The following is a 14752-nucleotide window of genomic DNA, read 5'->3' as shown; positions in this document are numbered from 1 at the left end:
ACAAGGAGCAGGGCTACCAAAATTCATAGATAAGATGCAGTAGGAAAAGTGCTAGATTGGAAAGTGATTGCCACAAAATGCAAAAGCAGCACTGTGAAACCCGGAGAGAGCACTAATTGCTTACATGCATTTACAGAAGGTTAGCTGAAATCAAATTCACCTAATAAAATAAGTATATAATTAAATAATAAAAAAGACTGGCCTCAGTTTTCTACATGGCAGCCAATTTCTGTATCTCTCCCTACACATCTTCTGTATCTCTCCCTCTCTTCTGTTTCTCTCTCTTACACATTTTCTAATGTCTGACCAACTTCTGATCTTATAAAAGAATTCTTGCGCTCTTCAAAGATTTTAGCCTCCATTCACACAAGTTCTACAGAAATCTTGAGTGAAAGTCAAAACCTATTTTTCCTACGAGAAGATGTTGAAAGTTAAGCCACAATGGGAATAGAAAAACATTCTCTTGCAAAATAATCACCTGGCAAGTAGTCATTATGTAAACAATGTCTTTGGCCTGAAATAGAGTAACAATTGTTTTCAGATTCCACATTCTACTCTGCAAATCTATTTCATTTCAGGAAGTAAAGGCACTTACTAAAACTTTTTCCAGACCACTGAATCTCCTTAATTACAGAAGTTATAACAATAATTTATTACTATGCTGAGTGCAATGCTGTTACCATGGTCCAAATGAAGACACAACTGGAAATATCAGGAGCTGACAGGGCTATCTCAGTCTTACCACAGGTAACCAAGAAAGCACCAAACTATAGAGAAGCTACAAAATCCTGAGGGTGCAACTCCCATGACATCAAACAGCACTGTGGTGATAAAAAGAAAGTTAAGAATAAAAAAGCTGGATTGGAAGGAGTCACTAAAAAAGTTTTACAAATACCTTGACTCTTGAATTTCTGCAAGTTGTCAGGGTTTTCAACTATCTGTTGAGGAAAGACAAAGGAAGTGTAATTGGTACAAGGGACAGAGGAATGTTATAGAAGCAATACTTTTAACAGCAGAACTTTCTTAAATTCAATTCTTTCTTAAATTCAATTCTTAAATTGTCCTCTATCTGTTTTGGATTTTTTGTAAGGGTTTTTAACTGAACTTTTTGCAAAATATTTTTAAAAATTCCTTAAGATCTGTTTTAACAGTCATTTAAAGGAAATTGCATCTCATTTAGGTGAAAGTTTTGTAAGTCCTTAAGGGATTTCCTACACCTAGAACTACTCAGTAATAATTAGGCATATAAATTGCATTGAAAATAACTGAGAGAAAAGCATAGTTTAGACTTCAGAAACTACTTAGAAACCAAAATCAACTGAGTATTAGAGAGTTTAGAACATTGACAATGTCAATGTTACAATACCAACAAAATTAATGGCAGTCAGGAAATGGAAATGACCTCATACATAATTTGGTTCAGCTGTGGTATAGGATTCTTCCTATCGTGCACAACAGGGTCAAGCCAAATTCTCTCAAGCATCAATACCAAAATGTCAGGAACTAAATGCAGTTCTCATAGGCTTTTATCTACTTCTCAGGTAAGAAAAGAACTAACAAAATTGAATTTGCAGACCCAAAATATTTCTGTTTGTTTGGGGGTTTTTTTGGTAAATGCTTTGGCTAGTAAAATGAACCTACTTAGCACCAACAGAAGACAAGTTTACTTAAACTGATTAATTATTTTTGCAGTTGCTCAGCAGGATAAAAACAATCTAGTCTACTAATCCAAAATAGAAATGATCATCTTAACCCAAACCAGATGTACGGAAAACAATCTGTACAATAGAGTCCTTAAACTTTCCTAATAAACAGAAACTGACTTTTACAAATAATACTTCTTTGACAATATGGTATTATACAAAATAGTACAAACAATGTAAGAAGTCAATGTAATTCCACATGTACCCAGAACATCTACAGTTGAAAATGTGCTGGAATGTCATTCAAACAGCTCTCATAGATTTTAACAATGAAATAAATAATTTTTTCTTTTTTGCTAACAAAGAAAAAAATAATTTAATAAGTTAAAATTATCTTCTATTAAAAAAAGTAGAAGAAAAAATCTCAATTACACTTTCCTCAGTTGAGAATCTGTTTTCGCTATGTAAATATTTGTCACGCAAAAAGTTTTGGCAGAAGGATTTCAATACACGTTAGAAAAACAAGAAAACAAAATAAAAGAATGGAAAAGGCTCAGGCAGCCTGACATCAGAATAAAGTCTTTTTTATTTAATGCAAAGGAAAAGAAAAACATATCAGCCAACTAGAGTTGACAATGTGAGAGCTCTGCGGCAGGCACAGTCAGAGCCCAAAAAGACTTTTAAACAGGATTAATTGAGGAAGTGTCAAATAAAAGCCATAAGGCATTCAGATGAATGAGAACAAAATGGTATGCAGCCATGGACCTGGAACCATTTGTTGATGCCAGAAGGCTCACCATGTTTTCTTGCTTTTGTCGTAACTGTAAAGTCAAGTCACTCAACATTTGGCTGAGGGTTGCCCGCACAGCGGTGTTAATGCTCCGCTGGTGACAGCTAGACACATATGTCTCAATGCAAACCTGATGAGGAAACAAGACAGCAGTACAAAGAGATCAACTCCCACTTACCAGGAACACATTTTAGGATGATACCAAGGTCTCTCACATGCAGATAGTCAGCCTTCCTTACTATTTAGCACGTTAGAAGTTTTTAGCAGTCTTGGTTGGAAAGCCAAGTAATTCATCAGCCACACAGCTGCAGGAATGGTAGGGCAAAACTGGCAAAGTCTCCTGTCAAATCCAAGCGATTTTGGTACTTCTCTCACTTTGTACAGAACTCACTGAATGTGGCTTTGATTTTTCATCTCTTGATACTTATTGTAACTACCTCGCTGCAAGTCTATGTCTGCAATGTAAATATCCTCCAATTCTTCACCCTTGTTGCTTCTGACTCTACGATAATCATTACATACTGCCACTACTCTACGATAATCATTACATACTGTAACACATCTGAAAACTTTTAAGGCGTTTCTTAACACAGAAAATACAATAGCCCTTTACCATAAATAACACTAACAACTGCCTTTTAATAACTGGCAATCCAGCAGAGGGCTCCTCTTCTCAGAGATCCCATGGGAACCAAAGTAGCAATAGAAGAACACTGATGGATCATCCAGTTCCCAACTCCATGCCAGCTGCTGGCAGTTTTCTGACAATGTGCTGTGCCCAGAGCCATGCTTGACTTTTGCCCCAGGTAATGTTGCACAAATGTCTGCTAAAATGTTACACAGCTAGGATCCTGGGGACAGCACACTGTAAAGCGTAGTTTCTATCCTTCATCAGATATTTTGTGGGAGGTGCTGGGTCTCTGTAAGACCTGCTGTAACTGGAGTAGACAGTGTAAGCACATTGCACAGTAACTACTAAGTAGATATAAGTCTTGATGGAGCTGAGCAGGTTTGTCACAGAACTGTACAATACAGACTTCTTGAAGAAGCAGTTTTGGTCCTTTGTCCAACACGAAGATTTATTGTTCACAATGACCACAAGAATCCCCCAAATCCAAACCAAGCAACCAAAAAAAAAGTAAATGACTGTTCATATACTTCTATATTTTTCAGTTTTAGCAGTTTTATCCTGCCATTGTTTAGATATATAGCAAGTAAGAACTGTAAATATAAATGGAACTAGCTGTGAAAAATTATTAAAAATATTAATTCTTAAAAATATAAATATGTAGTATAAATTATATGCATAAGGAGTATACAAAAATGTATCTGGTGTATATTTTTGAATAAGAAGGATATTATATGATGTAAAGTCACTTTTACAGTTCCCTAATGAGGATGAGTTCTTAAGAAGGAAAAATTAAAGTGATCCGATGACATAGTCTGATCAGTACTGACATAGGCACACAAACAAGACTTTTGATTGTTTCTGACTCCTATCGAAATGAAGCCAAGCTGTCAATAGGTCAGTGATGCAGATGTTCTTGTAAGTTGGCCTGGACCAATTCTGCCCATCATTCAGCTATCCCTTGAACCCCAGTGGACAAAATAACCCTAAAATCTTGTTAACCACATACAGCCCTTTACAGAGGCCAAACCATTCCAGTGCTGCTGAGATCATTCTTTTTGAGCTGTAAGCCTTCTTCTAGAGTAGCTGAATTAATTAATGAAGTACCACTCTTGGAGGTAGGCTGACTTTCTGGAAAGAGCGTGTTGGTATCTCCTCCTTCTCTGCCCTCCCCACGCGAGCTAATAAGCAAACAGTACTTGACTTGCAATCTTACAGAAGGCCTGTGTTCTAAATGGCCGGGCAAGGTACCTTTTGAAAAGCCACTGATGAAGAAGCAGCAGTAAAAATGCCAGAGCTCAGGGCTCCAAAGAGGTGTGCAATGGACATTTTGATCATTTCATGCATTCGGGGACTTCCAGCTCTATGGCATGCAAAACACAACTAAGAGCAAAACACAGAAGGGTTAGCTAATGAAACACAACAGGGTTACACAAAATAAACCTCCAGAAGGCACACTGGAGCAACAAATGCACACAAAAAAACAAGCAACAGCATCAACTAAATTTTCCTGCAGGTGTCTAGGCAAGCATGGGAAGGTGCACAGAGCAAGATTTGATCTATTTTTAATACTACTAATCTATTTTCAATATTATTAATACCTAAGGCACAAATTATAGTAGTCTTCATGTTGGATGCTTTCTTAATTTGAAACTGATATGGTTCAGAATGATTTTGAGTGCCATTGTTTTGTACATATGAATTGCAAACGATCAGACAGTGCAAAATGGCCAGACTGTAGCTTTGTTTGTCAGAGAGAGCCCTCAGGGAGTTCCACCAGTAATGAAGGCAGCACCTTTCCAATCCTGCAGTGTTCTACTTGCTACAGAGTGCAGGCTAGGAAAACTAAGGGACTGACTTGGAAAAAGAAATGTTAAATAGCATGGGCATTGGAAGAGAAAGCTCCTCTTTGCAACCTTTCCCTTAGAGCAAGTCAGAAGGCTAACCAAATGCTGAACTGAGAAATTATTTTCTGTTTCCTACTAACTATTCAGATACAAAGGCATAGTAATGCCAGCTATTAAAATCTTTGCCTTACCTAAAGCCTGGGGAGGAGGAACTTGTGAAAATATATGTGTGCCTGGCAGGATTTGCTATTAGAAAGACCTTGGCTATTTAGAAAAACCTGAGGTAGCATTTTCTGAAGAAGTGTGAAGAAAATAACTGTACATCCAAACACTCCAAATAGAGGCAAGCCCACTCTGTATTACTGCTTGTTCCAATTCACTGAAGGAAATGAGTTTTGCTTGCTTTGCTGGCACATCTCATCATGCATTAGGGTCTTGTTCACCATAAAAGAAAAGAACTAGCATTGTCCTAATTTGTATCAGTACACTAGCAAAGCTTTTTAAAAACCAGATTGGTCTTCTGAGAATAAAAATGAAATGCAACTACCAAAACCAGCAGAGTTTCACATCAATTTGTGAAAGACAACTGCCAATCTTCAGAATGCTTTTGATGAACAACAACCCTCTTCACAGAGAGAACAGAAATATTATTTCTGATTATTTCCACAGTTTCTGCCACACAGATCATGACTGACTGACCATTTCTCCCCAGTCTCAGGTAGTGCTCTTACAGACTGAAAGCTGAAGGAGTCAGAGTCATTAAATGTTTATGCCAGCAAGCACTTTGTTTAATCTCAAGCTATTTACCTACAGCCAAGAGATGCACTAAGTTGAATTCATCAGCTTTTGCCTCACATGTTAGGAAGTCTCTGAGAAATGTGAGAAAAACTGCAGTAGGGGAAATGATCTGTATTTTTTTTTCAGTGTGTGACACTGACATAAAGAGGGTTTAGTAGAAATTAAAAAACTATGGCTTGCTTTAAGTAGCAATTCAGTTCATCCCTGCTGCAGCATCTACAGATGGGGCTTACAAAGACCTCCAAAAATAGCCACACCTTATGGTCTCACCTAGCACAAGAGAAACCAAAATCTAAGCCGTGCTAATCTAGAATGATTACTATCTTTTTAATCTGGTATATGTTATATACATGAACTATTTCTGTTGTATCCTTGCCTTTTAAAGCCCTTGGTCTTTTACAAAATGAAAGTAATTTTCTTTGGCTCCCTGTTATCCCTACAACTCCTTTTTCAGCTTCTGATAAGATAAGGCAAGGTCAGTTTCATTCTTGAACTCAGAAAATACTGTAACTTCCAGCTAAAGTAAGTTATTTTCACATGGGATTTTTGTTTTTACAAAAAAAACCCATCCCAAATAAAAAAATTGAGAAGTAGCACATCTCTAAATGTCTACAGACATTTGGGAACGTAGGACATGTAAGTAACATTTACATTCCTTCATGGACACTAGCTCTGCCCATACCACATTAACAATGCAACTTTATAATAGATTCTGCACACAGCTGTGTGGTTTGCACAGGAGGATTAAGTGTTCCTGTGCATTTTCTCTAAGCTGAACAAACAGCCCATAGCTTGCAACACTCTACTAAAAATATCACTCACATACAGAGGCTCAGGTAGTATGCCTGCAAGTATGTTTTTCTACAACCAAAGCTCCTTCACAATTTAATTCAGACTAAAATCTAATGGAATAAAGGGAGTGGAGTGACTAAGAATCCAATGGATCAAGGGGCATTATAAATATTTTACTTGGATGTGTCAGGAAAGAGATTCACACAAGGAACATTGAGGTACTTATGCTAACATGGCACACTATGGCTTATAAACTTCTCTTCAGGCAACTCCATTAGTGTTAGAGTTGCAGCCAGTAGGAAATCGGTGCAGTGCTGTTTTATGAAGAACTCAAGAAAGTTTTTCTATTGCAAAATGCAAATTAAATATGAGAAGTAGTAAATGTGCAGTGCTGTAATATACAATTATCAGTCAACTTCCAAGACTGCCTTCCCATGCAAACCCAAACCTGCTGGACTTGCAACTATTTCTTCACACTAGGCATAAGGTAATACCAGTCCTAATGACGGTAGATGTGTTTTAGACTGGTTCAGTTTCAGGCTACATATGGAAGACACACTCTAGGTAGTGGGGAAAGCTTAAGTGACACAAGCAGCGGTATAACAGAGGCACTTACCTCAGCAATCTTCAACACTGAACTGCCATTCAGCTCAAAGGTGGAGGTATATGTTATACAGAGCAAGACCTTGCATCAAAAGAGAGGAAATTTAAAAAATTAAGTTTCAGCCATTATTGACTCTCCTTCCCAACCATGTGCTCCTAGCCACAACTCCTTCCTACTTTGAGAAACAGCATCAGAAACTTCTTAGTACTGTGTGTTATTGGGATAGAGGAGATCCTCCTGAGAAGCTGCATCTTGTTGGCCCCAGAGGCACCACCCAATGGATTACTTATTGCTGTCTCCTACATATGACCACCAAAAGGAAGACAATCCAGTGATCAACTCTGGCTTTGGACCCCTATTCATATTTTAACCACTAGCTCTGCATGATTTATAATCAGTCCTTCCATTCTTTTCTATCAATATACAAAAGAGGAAGGAAAAATACAATACAAGTTATTACTTAAGTGACACAGGCAGATAAGTATTATATGAAAAAAGCCATTAATTACTGCCTGAGGATTTCCCAGCACAGGATATTTTCACTAAGTGTATTATAGCCACTTGATAATGAGTAGCTAAAACACATCCATAAGCTGCAGTTCATGAAGGGAGGCTTTTTCTGTCCTGAATTCAGCAGGAAGAATAAGACACTAAAAGACCAATTCAACATCTTACTTTGAAGAGAAGGGGAGTAAGAATGTGATGTGAATCACCAGGGTAAATGGGTGAGTGAGGCAATGCCGGGAGAGATGCTGTGGTGTGATGCCTTTTGTGTCTGGAGATATCTTCCCTCTCGCCTGTCTTCCTTTCCAATCTCTTCTGCCTCACAGAAGACAGAGTCTCAGCTACTGTTCTCTCTCCTTCAAAGCATAAAACCCCTCCAGTACCAGAATTTATGTGTGGCTTGTTCTGAAACAGTATGAGTTTCTTGGGAAAAATGTAGCAGCAAATATCAAATCACATTAACACTAATGTATTGGCCACTACAGCTTCTCAGCCCTACTCAGAACTGCTGTCCTCTGCTTCACAAGGAAGTTTGGGACATCAGATAAGTCAACATTAATGGCTGTTAACGACAGGCAAAGTAGAGAAGAGTCTGTCCACAGGTGAGTATGATGTTTTCCTGAAGGAGGACATAAATAAACTGTTTAGCATTTTGAGAGTTTTACTGAAAAGTACTACACATGAAATGCACTGCACCTTTACGAGTGTTTTTCTTAGCAGAAAACCTACATTTTACTACAGGATGTCACATCTTACTCTAAGGTTGTCAGATTTTCTGTTTGCATTTTTGTTTTGTAAATAGAATATCAATAAGGAGCTTGATCCTGTTATTACAGAAGATGATTTTACTACTAAAAGTGTTCCAAGTAAGCCATTGTGTAATGGGAATTTTAGTTTTCTGTATATGATATCTTGATTTGACTCTCACTACTTCATAAATAGAAGCTGAATAATGTGGATAAATACTAGAGGTAGTGACAACAGAAAAGGGCACACTACTCTTATGAATTACAATAGTCCTGCACTAGAAGCTCTTTTTTAAATATTTAGCATTTATCTTTGGAGCAAAGTTTCTGAGCCAAATTCCTTCTTCGTGGTTTTTTCTTTTCTTTGAAATGGACAAAATGGAATTTCTTCAAAGTGTTATACAGCTCACCTCAATATTACAAAGAGAGATACAAGCTACACAGCACTTGAACTTGCCAGAGAAAGCAATCTAATTCTAACTACAAACAATTAAGAATGCTGTACTTTGTATTTCTTGACAGGAACTCTACAAATTTCTCTGCAATCCATAACATTTACTGGCACATGCACAAGTGCCAGTGAAAAGGAATTGTGGTACCTTTCTTCCTGTCTCCAGAGCAAATTCTATAGAACAACAGAAAGGTAAAGAGTCAGTTATAAAAACTATCAATCTCATTTGGCTAATAATAACATAAGTTACAAGGGCTGTTATTTCCATCTGCTGCTCAGTCCATATGTGAAAAATTTAAAGCTTTGAAGCCAAACAATTTTGTTTAGCACTAACTAGATTCTTAACTACTGGCCAGCCTCACAGTCAGCTGTGGGGCCTCACTTTCTCAGCTAATAATTACACTGAAATTTTATTGACATTCCTAATAGCTGTGAGAGCTCAGCAGCTGGCTAAAACTATATATTCAGTACTCAAGGAAAAACTGATTTGTATCCTCCAGACACTGCTTTGTAAAACACAGGTGTCTAACACAGTGCCTAAACACAGAGAGACAAGTGCTACCTCCCACTGACAAATCTCTTCTTATCACACTAAGAAGCACGATGGACATCGATGACTAATCCTATTCAGTGGTTTGTGTGTTCTGGTTTTCCCTAGTTGTAAAACCTTATTTACTTCATGTGATTTTCTGCTCTCTTGTCCCATCTTGGCTTTGTAGGATGTGTTACTATCTAGTGTTTTCCACAGATCAAAACCCGATGCCAATACACTACAATTCATGGAAGGACCCATCAGTTCAGGTGTTCTTTTAAGCCTTTGCTTTTCAAAATCTCTTTCTTCCCTCCTTTTTTGGTGTTTGTATTTCTTTGTTGTTGTTTTTGGTTTTTTTAATTTCCATCTTTTATAGAGCTGAACTGTGAAAAGTTAGTGCATATATATATATATATACACTCACATATATAGATATATATATACACACACATACATATATATATATATATATAGAGAGAGAGAGAGAGAGAGAGAGAGAGATAGATAGATAGAGACTCTCCTTTCTGTCACAAGTGCCAAAAACCTGCATGTAACATGTGAATGATAGAAACATCAGAGATCAAGCTCAGTAAGGAAGTGATGATCAAAACTTTGCTATGAAGCAAAAGAGACTTTCAGCAAAAAGACTGCTAAGTTTTGACTGCTACTCTTTGTAAAAAATAAGACCTGGGAACCCACTAGCTAGAGAAAGGGCATACAATCTGATACAACCAAATGACAGAAGCACAGGTTATCAGCCAGTATATTCTTGGCTTATTCCACTGCTACCACAAATCATTTTAAGTTCTGAAACATGTCTCTGACCAATACACAAGACTGCTCTCAGCTATGATTTCCATCAGCACTGCTGCAAGGCTCATTTACAGTCATGGCAATGATCCAAACACTTAACTTGCATCTTTTCCCTTTTATGTGGAACAAACAGGAAGACAGCAGGCTCCTCTTTAAAAATTACTGGATGAAAAATGGGACTAAACGAACCAAACAAAACCAAACTTAATAATTCCGGTCCACTGAAAACACTGAGCCTCCAGACAGGATACCCCCACAGACTGCTTAACTACTCATGATACTAACTCAAACAATCTGTATTCAAAAAATTCAAGAAAAGAAAGATAGAGACTTTCTTGGGCAATAACATGTTGTTTTTTCAACCACTGATATGGAAAGCAAAAACAAAACTACAAAGCAGTTCCTAATAACTAGAAAGCTATTCCAGTAAAAAACAAAATTGAAAAACAACTTTTACTGATTGGTATGGACTCTAAACCATATTTTGTTTCTTTTTTTTAAAGAAGGAACTTATATGACTGTAGAGATAGTTTCAAAGTCACACTGCTTCCACAATTTTTTAATTGGCTTGGATTATCTTGCAAATGCCCAATGAGATCACATTTCCATAAATGGTTTATCCATAATGAAAGTATTTATTTAAATTACTGTTGATGCTCTGACCATCGTGGAACAAGAAATACAATTCCTACTCCCTGGACTCCCAGGCTACAGTCCCAAATGTAGTATAAGAGCACACACATGGGTAGTTTTCACAATAAGTAGAAGCAAAACCAAAAAACTCTGCATCTGATATGTCAATTGAAACAAAATGTACAGGAAACAAAATGAAGTGCAATGTAATTAAACTGACATCACAATGTCTATCCATCCTGTGCCACGTGCTCTAGGATGACCTGCCTGAGCAGGGAGATTGGACCAGCTGACCACTGTGGTTCCTTACAACCTTGCCTGCTCTGTAATTCTGTGTGATTCCATACTTTAATGGTCAGATGGGGATTTGAGCAACCTGGTCTAGTGGAAGGTGTTCCTGTCCATGGCAGGGGCATTGGAACTAGATTAACTTTAGGGCTCCTTTCAACCCAAACCATTCTGTGACCTCTTGAAGAGGAAAAATGTGGGAACGTTTTTAGATTGTAAGGCTGCCTAGCATTGCTAGCTTAGTACAAATCTGTAGTACAAAGCAATTCTCACGCTGAAGAGCTTATGGTGGAGGCACATGAAATAAGCACAGTGTGTAGGAAAGCAAGCAGTACCCCCAAGAAAGAGAGAAAAGGTTCAAAACTTTACAATTTACAAAGGAAACAATTTTGCAACCACCTCTAATCCCTTTGTGGGGTTTGTAAAAGAAGCTTTTCCTAACTTACTTTATTTGCAGACTAGTAAACTTGGATGCAATGTGTGTCAGATGATTCTCACATCCTGCCCCTTGGAGGAAAACCCTGATAGGAAGGACAGCCCTTTACCTCATTCAATAGTTTGACATTTAAAGTCATCCAGTATTTCTGCAAAACAGTTTGGACAGGAGGTGTCCCCCTATTTGTCAGAATAACTGCTAACCTGCTCATGTCGCACTCTTTGGCCTTGAAGGAAAACAAGGGCAAGAGAAACAAAGCACATTAATGAAGTCATTTACACTGTGTCACCATGTGTCACTGTACCAAACAGCAGATTTTAATTATGGAGAGAGAGGAGTATGTGTCTGCTATGAATTAGTAAACCCATAAATGCTGCTCAGCATTATGAATGCACCAGGGCTTCAGACATAAGGACTATATCTGGTAAGGAGAACCTCACACATCACCAGCAATGACATACTGAGTGCTCAGAGAAGAAAATGCCCATTTAGTTCACTGGATTAAAACAGAACTGCTGCTGAACACTATTTATGGTGGCATGAAACCAAGTGAAACTTCTACTTATGTAGTACAGTTGTAGAAGGGAAAGAAATTATTCAAAGTTTAATAGATACTTAAGAGTGTTTGCCAACATTCCGACAGGGGGTTTTAGCTTTAGAATTTTAACAATTAAAGGCAAGGAAAAATAAAGAAAAAGGCTTAACAGCAGTACTAGGATGACATTTCCTCCTTTACAGGTTACAATCTATTCAGGTATACTGCATTATTTTACAAATTATACTATGCAAATCTGAGTAAAACAAAAGTGAAAAAGGAGAAATACCAAACTGGAAAACACCAACAAATAGTTTAAAGAGTTCTCAAATAAAAATGAAGTTTCATGCACCAATTACTAAAATGATTCAAAAGGATGTCAACACATGGATGTAAGTAGAGCTAGAGCTGTCAAGGAAAAAAAGAACTGGTGTCTCCCCTGGGTGGAAAATTCTGACATTTATTCTTGACAACAAGAGAATATTTTGGGCAAGAGAGAGGGAAGATAACTCCCTTGCTCTCAGAAAATGCAAAGCTGTAACAGGGAAGTGTTCTGCATGGCAGTGTACTTTAAAACAGCTGATTTAAAATTACTGTTTCAAGTCACTAGATTAATTGGCAAAAAGTTAACCTCAACAAAACCTAGGAAGTGGTGTCCCACAGGTTGTCTGGCCTGCCAGAGGATTTTACCCTATCCCACACCATATCCTGACCTGCATCCAGGAAAATGATATTAAAAAGCCAGATAAGCTGGTTTTGTGGTTGCATCACCAACTGCCATGTCACATACAGTTTCTCTATCTTCTCCCTCTCTTACAAGAGACATGAGGAGCTCCAGGGTAGAGGACCCAAGGAGCTGGCTGGCAGTGTCGGAACAGCTTATTGGGACACAAGTTTTCCCCTCAGCTGCCCCCAGGACCAGAAGGGGCTAACAGCTCTGGTAGCAGTGGCCCAGATCATGGGATGCTGATAAGCAAGAAGGTCTAACCTGGGTGCATCTGCGCACAGCTGTGGCACACCTGCAGTACAGGTACAATTGCATGCAAAAGCTATGGCAAGTGACCCTGTCATGCCACTGTTGTGTGGCCACTTTGGCTGGCAGAATTTGCCACTGTCACCACCAGTAAGCATTAATGTCCAGCAGCTGGCAAAAGACTGAAAGGCCATGTGTCACAGTTAGAGGGTTTCTATATTTGGGGTTCTGATCATATAATGTCTTTGCAATTCATTTTTGTGATGGTTAAGTGAACTCCAGGTTCTTGGTATGTGTGTCAGACTAAAAAAAGCCTATAAGAACTTGTACTTCCACACTTGATAGGTGTGAAATTACACTTTACAGAGCGAGGGACTTGCTGCTTTTTGGTTGATGCCAATGATTTTGATTATGCCACACCAAATGTGACAGTTCTAATGTGACAGAATGAGCATGTTCTCTATCTGAAAACCCCTTCATAACCTCACAACTCTGAGACATTTAAAATTTTTGCACTAGAATTTCTTCAGGAAAGAAACTAAGCCTACTTTTCTACCCTGCAAAACTTTTAAGCTGACCAATACTCTGCTTAGATTTTTGAAATTACACATCTGACGAAACCCACAGAGGTTGTTCAGGGATAGAATTCAAGCACAGAATGGTAGTGAGGAAAAGCCATGGATCCTGGAAAGAGGTTTCATTACAGAGATAGTGCATTAACTACTGACTGGTTTAGGCAGCTATCCTCCAGCATCCATTTGGCCTCATTCAGGCCATTACCATTATCATTCTTTTGGATTCCTTAAGGAGAAAGCTCTGCTATTTAATTCAAGCCTGGTTTTGGCTACAATGACCAGACGCCTAAGAACCAGGGGAATTCTTTAATCACAGTACTAGGCATTTACTATAGCTCTAATTAACTCAGGAAAGGATGAGCTTGCCTTGAAGCCCACAAGGTAGGTCATTCAATCCATCAGAATTAACCTGGTTACTTATAACTAAGCACATGAATAAAATGACTTTCAAAAATAACCAGAAAGAAGCAAAATGAGACAAGCAAACCCAAGAGGGTCTGGATTTGTAGTTGGCCTACATTACAAAAAAATTAACTTACGATAAGGCTAAGCACTAAGAACTCTGTAGCATTTCTTAGAAGAACTGATCTTAAAAAAAAAATCTTATTTGCATGATACTGTGAAAGTCTTTACAGAATCCCCTCTTTAACAGAGCAGATGCTAACACACCTCCATTTGATTTTACAGTTCAAGACAAAGCAGAACAGCTATAAACTATATTCGACTAAGCATAACCACATTGTATGTGGAAAAATATATTTCATAAACATTAATCTTAAAACAATGAGATGTATCTGTGAGAGCTTATGAGTGATCATCTCATTTATTAATATTCAAGAAAATGGTTTAGAATATAATCATGCACAGAGACTGGGATTGTACAGTTGTGTTGTGTCAACATTTTGGACCAAACACTTTGGAGCCATTTTTCAAATATATAAGTTGTTCTCTGTCTTGGAGGGCCAAGGACATGCTCAAGCAACTACAAAGTTCCTGACAAGTTTTCTGAAATAATTAACTGTAAGTTTTGCTTGGTTGGTCAAGCACAGTCCAGTTTCACTCAATATTTGCACCAGATCAGGACTACCTCGCTGAACCTGTAACAACATGGTTGCACCAGGTCAACTATAACTGCTATGAAAACCAAGGCAAAAAAAAAAAAAA

General features: G+C 37.9%; 1 protein-coding gene across 4 annotated transcripts in view; it reads right to left on the bottom strand.

The window, feature by feature from the left end:
* ARFGEF3 (ARFGEF family member 3) overlaps nt 1–14752 on the bottom strand; it is a 110137-nt gene that overhangs the window by 72113 nt on the left and 23272 nt on the right. For 2 of the 4 annotated variants that reach the window (XM_059841813.1, XM_059841812.1), the window contains exons 5-8: nt 7115–7183; nt 4313–4444; nt 2441–2563; nt 896–938 (exon numbers count right to left, since the gene is read on the bottom strand). In XM_059841813.1, the coding sequence (XP_059697796.1) occupies nt 896–938; nt 2441–2563; nt 4313–4444; nt 7115–7183 (367 nt within the window). The remainder of the gene's footprint in view (nt 1–895; nt 939–2440; nt 2564–4312; nt 4445–7114; nt 7184–14752) is intronic. The other 2 variants (XM_059841815.1, XM_059841814.1) reach the window with 2 other exon arrangements.

Source organism: Haemorhous mexicanus, chromosome 3, assembly GCF_027477595.1.
Source record: "Haemorhous mexicanus isolate bHaeMex1 chromosome 3, bHaeMex1.pri, whole genome shotgun sequence".
In the NCBI taxonomy this organism is placed as follows: domain Eukaryota; kingdom Metazoa; phylum Chordata; class Aves; order Passeriformes; family Fringillidae; genus Haemorhous; species Haemorhous mexicanus.
The sequence above is the reverse complement of the archived record's forward strand: the minus strand, read 5'-3'. Positions and strand labels throughout refer to the sequence as shown.